This window comes from Aegilops tauschii, chromosome 3 (genome assembly GCF_002575655.3).
Source record: "Aegilops tauschii subsp. strangulata cultivar AL8/78 chromosome 3, Aet v6.0, whole genome shotgun sequence".
NCBI lineage: Eukaryota > Viridiplantae > Streptophyta > Magnoliopsida > Poales > Poaceae > Aegilops > Aegilops tauschii.
Window position 1 is genome coordinate 316,917,746 of NC_053037.3, and position 12,524 is coordinate 316,930,269.

The 12,524-nt window shown below is 43.2% G+C and overlaps 1 protein-coding gene across 1 annotated transcript; it reads right to left on the bottom strand.

Moving 5' to 3' along the window:
- Positions 1–221: 221 nt before the first annotated feature.
- LOC109759973 (ABC transporter G family member 10) lies at positions 222–2,484 on the bottom strand. The gene has a single exon (XM_020318801.4). It carries the CDS (start codon positions 2,331–2,333, stop codon positions 516–518), a length of 1,818 nt encoding a protein of 605 aa, XP_020174390.1. The 5' UTR covers positions 2,334–2,484; the 3' UTR covers positions 222–515.
- Between the last annotated feature and the right edge of the window lie 10,040 nt (positions 2,485–12,524).

Below are 12,524 nucleotides of genomic sequence, written 5' to 3' on the forward strand. Positions count from 1 at the left end.
GCCCGTACTTTTTCATCACTCACGACTGCTCACTTGGTCTTCCTTTTCTCAGCTACCCCTTGCCCACAAACACGGGAGAGACTACACAAATTGCAAAATCCAACAAGAAGGTGACACTTTCCCTTGGAGCTGGGAAGGAACACACCCAAAAAGTAACGATTTTTTAAACCAAACAAGAACCGACTAAGAATCTCCTGATCATTTTCTTTCTATATATATGAATCAGATTTATTTACCTATTCGCATCATCCATAAATTGCACTGTTGATGTTGATACAGAAGAACAACATCCACTGGAACAGTAGAACTTGATCAACCTCTTCCCCCAACATATAAATACAGATAATCTTATATCGACCTAATCGGATCAAGATTAGAATATCTTCAGAAAAATCACAGCAAAGAAATAAAATCGAAAGAGATCAAATTCAGATGATGACCAATTACAATTTGCATGCACGCCAATGGCAATGGCAATGGGGATGGCATGCTCTGCCGTCTCTGCACGCGCTTCTTCACCTCCTCATGCGGTGGCACCTGTACCACAGGAACACGAAGCAGAGCACCCTGTAGCCGACCACGAACCCGAGCATGACTCCCAGGTTGCTCCACCTCATGCTCTCCCGCATCCCCTGCTGCCGCAGCAGCATGGTGCCGTCGAGGACGCACATGCCGCCGCCGGGGGCCGAGGCGAGGCACTCCTGGCCGCCGCGCGCGCCGCCGTACTCGTTCACGATGAGGGCCTCGAAGGGGTACTTGAACAGGCTGATGTAGTGCATGAACACCCAGTACTGCGGGATGTCCTTGCTCGCCACGAAGTAGCCGGAGAAGAGGAAGAAGCAGCCGATGAATCCGGCGATGAGGGAGTTGCCGACGATGTAGTTGGGCGCCAGCGCGCTGAGGCAGGCGGTGAATGAGTTGGCGGTGAGCATGACGAGCCAGATGACGAGCGCGAAGTAGGCGAAGCTGGCTGGCTCGCGCGCCAGGCCGACGAGCCAGTACACGGGCGTCGCGTAGAGGAGCGCCGCGGCGAGGAGGAAAGGGAGGAACACGGCGGCGTTGGAGGCGACGTAGGAGGAGACGCGGTACGCGCCCCGGGTGGTCTCCCTTTCCAGGATGCGGCGCTCCTGGAGGAACACCGGGAGGCCCTCGGTGGTGGAGGAGAGCACGAAGGTGAGGTTGAAGGCGAAGAAGCCCAGCCGGGACTGCAGGTCGGTGGTGCCCAGGAAGATTGTGCCGAGGAACACGCCGACCACCGCCGACTGCACCATTCGCGCCGCGAACAGCTGCGGCGTCCGCAGCACCGTCTTCACGAAGCGCCCCGACAGGATGCAAACCTCCGCCGCTGCCGAGTTGGCGTACGCGGCGCGGCGCGCGGACGAGGAGGACGGCGAGGGCACCGGCGCGGCAACATCTTGGTATGTGAGCGCGGTGGCGATGACGACGTCCGGCTTGAGGGTATCGATGGTCTCCATGGCGTACTCGAGGACGTTGACGTGGGCGGGGATGGAGTGGCCGGAGCCGGCGAGGCGGGCCTCGAGGAACGGCAGGGAGCCGTGGTGCCGGACGGCGCCGTCGGCGAGGAGGACGACGCGGTCGAGCAGCTCGAGGATGCGGAAGCCGGGCTGATGGATGGTGAGCACGACGGTCTTGCCGTGCGCGGTGGCCATGTCCCTGAGCATCTTGACAATGTGCAGCGCGGAGCCGGAGTCGAGCCCGGACGTGGGCTCGTCCAGCAGCAACACGGCCGGATCGTGCACGAGGTCAACGCCGATGGACACCCTCCTCCGCTCGCCCCCGGACACGCTGGCGACCCTCGAGTGCGCGACGTGGCGCAGCCCGAGCTCGGCCATGAGCTCCCTGGCCCGCGCCTGCGCGGCGCCCGGCGCGGCGCGCAGCCGCAGGCGCGCGCTGTACAGCAGCGACTCCTCGACGGTGAGCATCGGGAAGAGCGCGTCGTCCTGCGGCACGTGGCCGGACACCCGGCGGAAGCGTGCGGCGTCCATGGGGCAGCCGTTCACCAGCACCGCCCCGGTGAGCACCCTGGCCGGGTCCGCCGACCCCGCCAGCACCGACAGCAGCGTGGTCTTGCCCGCCCCGCTCGGCCCCACGATCGCCACCACCTCCCCGGGGGCCGCCTCGCATGTGACGCTCCTCAGCAGCAGCCGCTCGCCCTTGCCGCCCCGCAAGAAGGACGACACTCCGACGCCGCGGGCCGGAAGAACGTAGGACAGAGCCCTCGTCTCGAGGCGGTACCTCGGCCTCCGGCGCCCGGTCCCCGTCTTGCCCAGCGACATCGCCGGCCTCACCACTGTCTCCCTCGGAGACGCCATGGATCCCTATAAGCCTTCCAGTGGAGATCGTCCGAGCAAGTAGGAGAGAAGAGCGAGAGATTGTTACAAAGGCGTCCCAGCAAGGGGTGGTGAGAAGGGTTGAGCTAACCGCACCAACCTCTCCCCCTTATGTACACTCGTAATGTTTGCTGTGTGGTTTGGCGCGCGCGCGAGGTCTGAAGTCTGAACCTGATGCTGGTGCGACGCCGTCAGTTTGGTGCCACCGCACGGGAGTTTTCAAGGGTTTGTTGTGTTTCCTCCGGTGCGCTCGTCTCGTCTATCCGTGTGTGTCCGGTGGCTTGTGGATACGGAGGACGTGCCGGTTCGCGTTCGGGGCTTGACGCCCAAGCTTGCAAGCTTGGTGCACCGGGACAGATCAACTCATCTCACTATTTTTCTCTCTCTGTTTCTCGCTCACTGCTCACATCGTTTAGATGTCGTCGTATCGTACGTGGGGCAGTTAGTTGGATTGCTAAACCTAGTTTAAATTTTTTATAATGCTATATACTCTGACGAATACAGAGTATAGACACGGTAAGAGTATTCGGGGCTAATGGTTACGCACATTTAATCCCGTCGTTTGACCAGTTTTCTACAAATCGCTATCTTTTTTTTTTGCGGGTGTACAAATCACTATCTTGTGATGCTCCTGAACTTTTTTTTCCGATAAAGAACGCTTTTTATTGACTCATAACTTAGTCCAAATGCACACATTATATATGGAACGAACGAATTCAGAAAACATTTTACTACGACCTTGGTCGGCAATAGGATCGGCAGGGGCTTGCCGGATCGGGTCGGACGGCGGGTTTCCACCGGTGACCTAACGGCTGGCCGGTCCGATTTGATCTAACCTGGGGTGGGTTGTTGGTCTTTGGCTTGCGCGGCAGGCACAGGGTGAGGCAGCAGCCCGGTGCACGAAACCTCCGTCTCCGTGTGGAGTGCGGCGGGGTGCAGAGATTTTCTGATGAGCGGTTCCATTGACCGCGCAGGCCACACCCGGTTGGTCACCCTCACTGCTCCCTCCCTGGCTGGCTTCGGTCACCCTATGCCAATTGCCAAGCCAGCTGCCGTACTCGTTCAGGCCTAAATTAGAGAAAGGTGTAGCTACTACGTAGTACTCCCTTTGTCCCAAAATATAAGAACGTTTTTCATACTAGTGTAGTATAAAAACGTTCTTATATTTTAGGACAGAGTGAGTATCAAATTGACGTCCTTTGCTTCAGTGTAACTGGATGGATCACCCGGCTGACAGCAGTGAACGGAGAGTCGTCGATGGAAGCCGCAAGCTAATGATTTCGCTTTTGGATGAGTACGGCTCGTTGCTCTAGCCGGTTTCGACAGAGGGGGGTCATCAGCCATGCTGTTGCTTTCTCTTCCGAAAGGAAGATGATGGCCATTGGCAACACTGGACGCATCCAGCGAGCGAGTGGCTCAAGTTGAGAACGTCGGTCATGATGAAACAGCCAAACAATGGCAGGGGTGCGTTGGTCCCACTTTTCCATGCATAGTGGGATGTAGTATTACCTTAGTCAACACAAGACGTACGCACTCTGCCCATGCATATACGTATGCCGTACTACGTCTTGGCTGGAGATCCTGAGCAGCAGTACGTGCGTGGCAAGAGAAGAATAAAATCTCTGTCCGATATATAGCTCATATCGGTAAGAAATCACAACAAAAGTAATGCAACGCATTGCAGTACGATCCACTGGCTCGTCTGAAAAGCGCAAGCCAGGACCTTCACTGTGACGAGCAGGAGCAGCTCAAGTTAGTTGCAGAGTCGCGGTTGATCAGAGCGGGAGTTTGAACAAGTTTACACCGTACACCTTGCTACTAATAATAAAGATCTAGGGTCTCACGGTCATGAATTCACAAGCAAGCCATGGCACATGGGGATCTATATTGCAGCCTTCGGTTACATGCACAAACTTGCGGGCAATGGTTTATGCAGCTGGCCGGGGTGAGACTACAGCGCATGCAGGTGAGATCGCTTCACTGGCGCGCGTCGGATTCCACCTAAAGCCTATGGTCAATCTGTCTCTCCCTCTCCCTATGCTTCAGCGTGTTTGGTTCGGGGAATTGGAAATGGGGAATGGGAGTTGAGGGGTGAGAAAGCTGAAAGTTAATTGTTTGATTAGAGGGAACGCGAGTTTAAGTTTGAAAGGGAATGAAAGTTGACCAAGCCAATTCTCACCCATTTTTTCTCAGTGGTACCCTGTTAATTCGTGAGCAGATTTTTATCCCATACTAATTTTCATCATATACTCCCAAACAAGGAAATGATAGTAAAACTCTACTTCTTATGCCTAATCCTTCCACAAGCATCCTTGTGAAAACTCTCATTACCCTGCCCGAGTGTTTACCAAACAGTGGATTTGGATGAGTACTCCTAATCCCCTGATCCTATTGAGCGCTTAAGGTGCCGGTTATAGGCTAACTCGTCAACCGGCGCACACGACCCCTCAGCCCTGTGTCTGCCCATTTACACCTTTTTTTCTCTTCTTTTAAAGTTCAAAAAATCCACAACAAATCGGTAACTAACGGGACACCTTAGCCATTCTGACTAGTATACTTCTTTTCTCTTTTTCAAATATAATGCTAAAAGAAATAAAACACGGTGGTTTCCTTGTCTTTTTTTTCTTTTCACTTTATTTTTCATTTTCTTTTCATTTTCGAATTTTGTGGATTTTTTAAATTGTGAACTTTTCTTAAATTAATGATTTTTTTCAAATTCGTGAACTTTTCCGAATCCACAAACTTGTTAAAAATCCGTGAACTTTTTCTCAAAACACGCGAACTTCTCTTCTAAGTCATGAACTTTTTCTCAAATACGCGAACTTTTTGTCAACGTCCATGAACTTTTTCCAAAATTGGTGAACTTTTTTTCAAATGATTTTTTTTCAAAATCAATCAACTTTTTAAAAAAGCTTTGAATTTTTTTCAAGATTGATGGATTTTTTTCAAATCTATGAAATTGTTTTAAAATCAATGATTATTTTCAAATTGATGAAGTTTTTTTTTCAAAATCAAGAACTTTTTTCAAGTTTGTGTACTTTTCTTCAAAGATTATGAACATTTTTTCAAATCGAGGAAGTTTTCTCAAATTTGGGAACTTTTTCAAAATTAATGTACTTTGTCAAAATTGATGAACTTTTCTTTTCATAGTTTCAGAGTTTTTCAAATTCGTGTTTTTTTCCTGAATTCTTTTCTATTTCATGTTTTGTTTTTCAAATAATTTATACTAGGTATATAATATTTCATATATGTTATACGTAGTACTAAAAGGGTGAGTATTGTTTCCTCGTGTAGACAACATGGCGAGGTCTGTCTAGTCACTGCTGGTTTAACGCAGTAGGACATGCCTTGCCCAAAGTTTCGCTCAACTGCAGTCATCTGCTATTTCTCGGGCTAGAGCGACTAAACATACCCGCCGCGAGGAGAGCTCCTCCTTTGCCTTTCTCCGGTGGCTCCCCTCCGCCGATGACCTCGATCGTCGGTGGTGAGGGGGGTCACGGATCTATGCGTGTGGGTCCTGTACCTTTAGGTTAGGCCCTAGTAGCTTATGTTTTTTGGGTCGTTCATCTTCTTGGCTTTGGCGGTGGCTTTGGCGGCACTGAATAAATAAGCATCTGATCTTTCCCCATCGAGGCAATCCGTCCTACGGATAGAAATGGATTTGGAAACAAGTCTGTTCAAGCAAGGATGGTGTGGTGACGACATCCTCAAGGTGGACTTGTGCCCTCGGGCTCCACCATTGTGACGGCGTTTGCTCCAGCGTCGGCGCGGAGCCTGGGGGTTGTCGAGGAGCGGATGCAGATTGTGGTATGCATCGACGACATATGGAAGATGGTGGATCGTGTATTGTGTTTGTGGTTCCTGGATGGCAGGTATGGTTTCCTCCTTCGACGTTTTAGTTGTGCGGGGGTGCCAGATCTGGAATTTGATGACGTGTTCGGGGTGTTGCCCCGGTTTGATTCATTCAACGGAAATGGTTTCGCCTTTGGTGAGCCACCTTCGAGGTCCGCAAAGCTGTGTATTAGTGATGGAGCCGCGTCGAGGTCGGGTTTGATGGTGATCCGTCATTTTTTGGTGGCTACTGTGGTGGTGTCAAAGGCATTTGACGTGCGTTGGTGTCAAGCTCAAAGGATTCTTCGGTCTTGATCGTATTTTTTCTTCTTGGCTGGTGTTCCTGTGTGCAAAAGGCTAGCGTTTTGCTAGTTTTTCAATTTTGCCAGATCATGTGCACGAGACTTGTACTATGGTTCTAATGATATAAATGAGACACGTATTACCATCTCAAAAAAGGACGTTGACCAAACTTTTTTAGTCGTGTTTCCCTTTTCAGCATGTTGCCGGGCTGGCCTGCTTGGCGTCACGTGCGAGCGCCAGCAGCGCTAACTAGCACTTAGAGTGTCGGGGAGCTCCTATTTGTCGCTTATTGCGGCAGACAGTCGAGCAAACGCACAGGCGGCCCCGACTGGGCCGGCCCACTACCGAATTGGCGAATGAGCCGTGCCAGAGATCGACTACTGTAGCAACTATATCAATACGGAAAAACAAGGAGCATTACCGAGAATCGAACACGAGACCTCCATCAAACAAGATTTTCGGGCTAGCCACTTTACATAATGAGAACTAGTGATTACTTGCCAGTGCAAAGACTATAAGAACAATACAAATGTAGATTCAGAAATTCCTTTTCCTTTTTTCCTTTTGTTTTTTTACTTTTTTGTTCGAAATTCCAAAAAAAATGTTCTCGAACCTGAAATTTGTTCAAAAATTCAGAAAATTGGTCTATATTTTAAAAAAGTGTGTACGTTTTTTGAATTTCTGAACATTTTCATAGACAAGATTTTTTTTGCACATGCGAACAACAAAATTGAAACTGCTGAAAATGTTTTCGAAAAACATCAAACATTTATTGAAGTTGTGAACAAATTATGAAATTCCCAACAAATTTTTAAACCACGAACATTTTTTAGATTTTTGAACAAATATTTGAAAATGGAACATTTCATGAAATTACGAACAAAAATTGAAACTGCAGCAAATGTTTTTGAAAAACCTGAAACATTTTTTGAAGTTGCGAACAAATTATGAAATTCTGAACAAATTTTTGAACCACAAACTATTTTGAATTTTGGAACAAATATTTGAAAATGGAACATTTCATGAAATTACGAACAAAAATTGAAACGACAATTTTTTTTGAATTTGTGAACAAAAATTTGAAAACGGAACTTCATGAAATATCTAACAAAAATTTGAAACCACGAACATTTTTGAAATTCCTGAACACTTTTTCAAACTCGAACATTTTGGAATTTTAGACCAAAATTTGCAACCGTGAACATTTTTTTTGTAATTCTTGATTTTTTTTAAAATATGAACATTTTCTAAATTTGTGAACAAATTTTTGAAATACATGAACATTATTTCAAATTCCTATATATTTTTTGGAATTCAAAACATTTTTTGAATTTGCGAACATATTTTAAACAATGGAACATATTTTTAAAATCTGAACAAAATTTAAATTATTGAAACAAAGGGAATATCGACTTGAAAAAGGAAAAAGGTTGAAAGTAAAAAAAAGAAACAAAAAAGAGAAAAAGAAAAGGAAAAGAAAAGAAGAAAGAAAGAAAAAAAATAGAAAAACAAAAAACCCAAGAGAAATAGAAAATACTGGTTCAGGGAACCTTTAGAAGGTTAACAAAACCAGAAAACCCGTCTGGGTACTCTAGAAGGTTCCCAAAAACGGATATGCTGCAACACATTAAATGGGCCGGCCCAAGTCATTGCTCGATCGGTAGGGTCTGTGCGAAAGGTTGACAATTCGACATATAGTTCGTCAATAGAATATTCCTAGAGCGCCGAACAGGGGGTCTCAGCCGGTCGCCCGGTGGAGCGATCAAGGAGCGAGTTGTGCTTTTATGGGCCGGCCCAACTAAGCATGTGTGTGAGTGCTCGTGCGCCAACCACTTCCTTGAGCACTGACGAGGACTCCTCCTAATGAGACCTCCTCGTCGGTGCCTTCAGCGTGCAGTAGATGTTCGGGCGCCTACGTGGTTCCTTCGTGGGCTGCATTAGGAAGCCCACTCCGTGGTGTAACTGTTTTGTGTTGTTGTTATGTTCAATCTCTGCTTCGTTCGCTGTTTGTGTCGTAATGAGTTGAATTGCATCGATCTGAATCCCCCGAATTATGGAAAAAGGTTGTGCACTGTCGTTTACTGTTTTGTTTGTTGTTGGAACGAGGTTGTGCACTGCTTTATGTTTTTTTTCTTATCTTTTCTCAACGATTTAATAATTTTTATTTTTGTTGGAAAAAATAATTCATGAGAAAAGACAATAAAAAGAAGAGTAAAATGATTAAAGAATCAGGTATTACTTGGTTCCGAGATTATTTGTCGAAAAATGAGAAAAATTATGTAGTGCTAAATTCTTGTTCGTCATAAAATCTTAGGAAACAACTTTTAATATCGAAGCCAACGGCAAAATGGAAAAAGGATAAAAAAAATATTCGGAAGTATTGTTGTAATAACATATTAAATAGAATGAGGGTGAACTGAATTTGGAAAGAGAGTGAAATAAATGTGAATAAGTGAACTAAATTTGAATAAAGTGAACAAAAATTTGAAATGAGAGTGAACTAAATTAAAATTTGAGCGAACTAATTTTGAAAAAGAGAGTGAACAAAATTTGAACAAGTGAAATAAATTTGAATAAGATGAACTAATTTTGAATGACTCAATTAAATTTGAACAAGTGAACTAAATTTGAATAAGGCGAACTAAAATCAAATAATCCTGAACTATATTTGAGTTTAGTGAACTAAATTTGAAAAGGAGAGTGAACTAAATTTGAAATAGAAGCAAACTAAATTTGAATGAGAGAAAACAGAAATTGAAAAGAAAGTGAACTAAATGTGAATGAGTGAAGCAAATTTGAACAAGAACTTGATTTGAATAAAGCGAACTAAATTTCAATAAGCGAATTGAATTTGAAAAGGTGAACAAAAATTGAAATAAGAGTGAACTAAATCTAGTGAACTAATTGTAAAAAAGAGACTGAACTAAATATGAAAACGAGAGTGAACTAAATTTGAATTTGAGTGAACTAATTTTGAAAAAGAGAGTGAACTAAAATTAAATTTGAGTGAACTAAAATTTGAACAAGCAAACTAAATTTGAATAAGTGAACTAAATCTGAAAAAGGAGTGCACTAAATTTGAATGTGAATGAACTAATTTGGAAAAGGACAGTGAACAAATTTTGAAAAGAGAGTGAATGAACAATTGAATGAGTGAACTATATTTGAAAAAGTGAACTAACTTTGAATAAGTGAATTAAATTTGGAAAATGGAACTAAATTTGAAATTGAGCGAAGCACATTTGAATTAGAGAACTAAAATTAAATTTGAATTCAATGAACTAAATTTGAGTGATAGAATTTTGAAAAAGAGAGTAAACTAAAGTTGAATATGGTGAACTAATATGGAAAAGAGAGTGAAATAAACTTGAACAAGTGAGCTAAAGTTGAATAAACTGATTAAATTTGAATATGAATGAACTAAATTTGAATATAAGTGAGCTAAAAATTGAATAAGTAGATCTAAATTTTTGTGAGAACAAAACTGAGCTAGTTTTAAAAAGAAATGAACTAAATTTGAATTTGAGTGAACTAAAATTAGGTGAACTAAATTTGAATTCGAGTGAACTAAAAGTATTAAAAAAGAGAGTAACTAAATTAGAAATTGAGTGAACTAAATTTGAATGGGGTGAACTAAATTTGAATAAGAGAACTAAATTTCAACAAGTGAACTAAATTTGAAAAAGTGACCTATAATATGAATAAGGTGAACTAAATTTGAACAAGTGAACTAAACGAAAAGGGTCATTTTCTTCGACATCCATCTAAAAAATGCATACATGCTTCTAAAAAAGCTGAATAGGGTCATTGAACTTGGAGGTCTTGTTGGCATTGGTACCGGTACATACCGACGAAACAACATGCAAAATGCAGCGGCAACCTGAATGATGGCCTGCTGCTTTCACACACACATGATCTCATGCATGCATGCATGATCCTGAACACAAATAATGTAGATATATGCATTGTTGTCGGAAAAAAAATGTAATTCATAACTTAGTATTAAATCACTTGTTCGTTGTTTTACCGAAGCCCTTCACAGCGGTGAACGAAATTTGCCAAACACTTCCACAAAAAGGCAGAAAAAATAAAATTGTTCCTGATATAGTTACTTTCCCAACACTAGTCGAAAGCTCATTTATTGGGGAAAATACCAAAAAATGATACATGACCAACTAGTAACAAAACTGCCAACCATTCAGGATCAAAGGTAGTAACAACTGCCAACCATTGCATAAAGTTATAAAATCCACTAAATACCCATCGATTAATCAGTATCAAAAAGTAGTTCATCACCGAACACACAAGTAACAGTAGAAAAAAAGAGCTGCAAACATCTCTACAAGGAATCCAAAAGATAGTTTGCATCTAGTTTAGACATTTTAGCAAACTTTTCCTACATGTAATACAAGCTCATAGATCGAAAGAACTTTGTTGCAGAGCTTATTTCGTTTCAGTTGGTCATTGGGATAGCTTCTTGCTTCAACTTGTTCAATGGACTTTTAAAAAGCTTGAGTGCTGAAATCATCATGTACTTTGGCACATTCTCCCACGACAAAAACAAATAGAAGACATAATGTGTAACTGTGCAAGTAATGGCATACAAATAAAGTAAAAAATGTGTGCACTCTCTAGGAAGAAAAAAATTGTATATCCCCCTCCCCTAAAACCATACAATTGTCTCGCAGAGAGCAAGTGGTCATAAAAAAAGCTTGTATTGTATGATTTGCTGCATGACCAAGAAAATCACATTGTGTTTTAAGCTAAAAAAGGTAGAGCTGCAGCAAAAAAGTTAGAAAAAGTATTATTGACTAATAGCAGTTTTTTCTCAAGGATATGTAGTTCTAGAATTGTGTTAAAAGACTTTAGAAATAAGTGAAACATACAATAGGCAGTGTGAAGGATATGGTCATGTGTGCTGTAGCTCAAAGTCGAAGACATTCTTGAAAGTATTTTGCTAAGCATACGAAGCAATTTGATGTTGGAAACCTATTTCCTGGAAATAAAAGATATAATTAGTTATTTTAGGAAAGGGCATGCCGAAAAATACTTCCTATTGAAGAAGTTGTCATTTTACCAATTTTTTTGCTAAGCTTACAAACCACTAGTGAATTAGAGAGAAAAAAAGAGTTCATGTAGAGGCAATGAATTAGAAAACTAGTTCATGTAGAGGCAATCGAAAAACGAGGTTAAAGAGACCTTATAAAATTATGGATGGATAGCCAAACTGCCAAGTAACCTGCTTTGTCCAACACAGTGGCACGCAGCCATTCCAGTTTACAAGTGATTTTCAAAAGAGAGTATGAACTGGTGAGCTTGTCCATGTGAGACGTGTATGATTCATGAAAGTAGTTGGCGAAAGCAACTGCGCAATACTAAATTGTTACTGGTTCAGCATTATTGCACGCATGGAAGCTGATTTCTCACTCTTTCTCTATATCAAAGACGGGGCAAGAGATCCAATTTCCTAATGTACTAACGCCAAGTTAATTTTCTCCACTAAACAGTCACTCAGCTGCTTACTTATCAATTGCAGGTCTGTCTCCCCTCAAAAATAAAATAAAATTGCAGGTCCGTCTCATACACATAAGCATCAATACTATTGCCAAATCATTGGTGAGTTTCTGAATTCTGATGGCAGCTGCTGAAGAGCATGACACATTCGCCATCTTCACATCGAAACCCCCTATTAATTGATAAGTCCACACATGATAAGTAACAGAAGGGAGATGAGCACCTACTATGTGCAAATCATTGACAAGTTTCCATCCTCTGCACTGAATGAAACAAAAAATGACTAGTAATTAACCAAACAAAACATTGATTCCTTGCAGTCCCGAGCAAAAACTTATCACACTAGTGAAAAATCTATATTAAGTAACAGACCGATGCGCTCTATTAGCAGAAGCACAACAAGATGGACACTAACCTAGAGTTCTATCATCAGGAAGACCGTGGAAAAGATGAAACCATAACTCACAACAGCACAAACCCTAACCAAAAATAGCAACTATTGCTGCTAGATAAACACCCCAATAT

Excerpts from the sequence above, each read along its gene's own strand:
- LOC109759973 (XM_020318801.4), bottom strand. The coding sequence starts at position 2,333 with ATGGCGTCTCCGAGGGAGACAGTGGTGAGGCCGGCGATGTCGCTGGGC.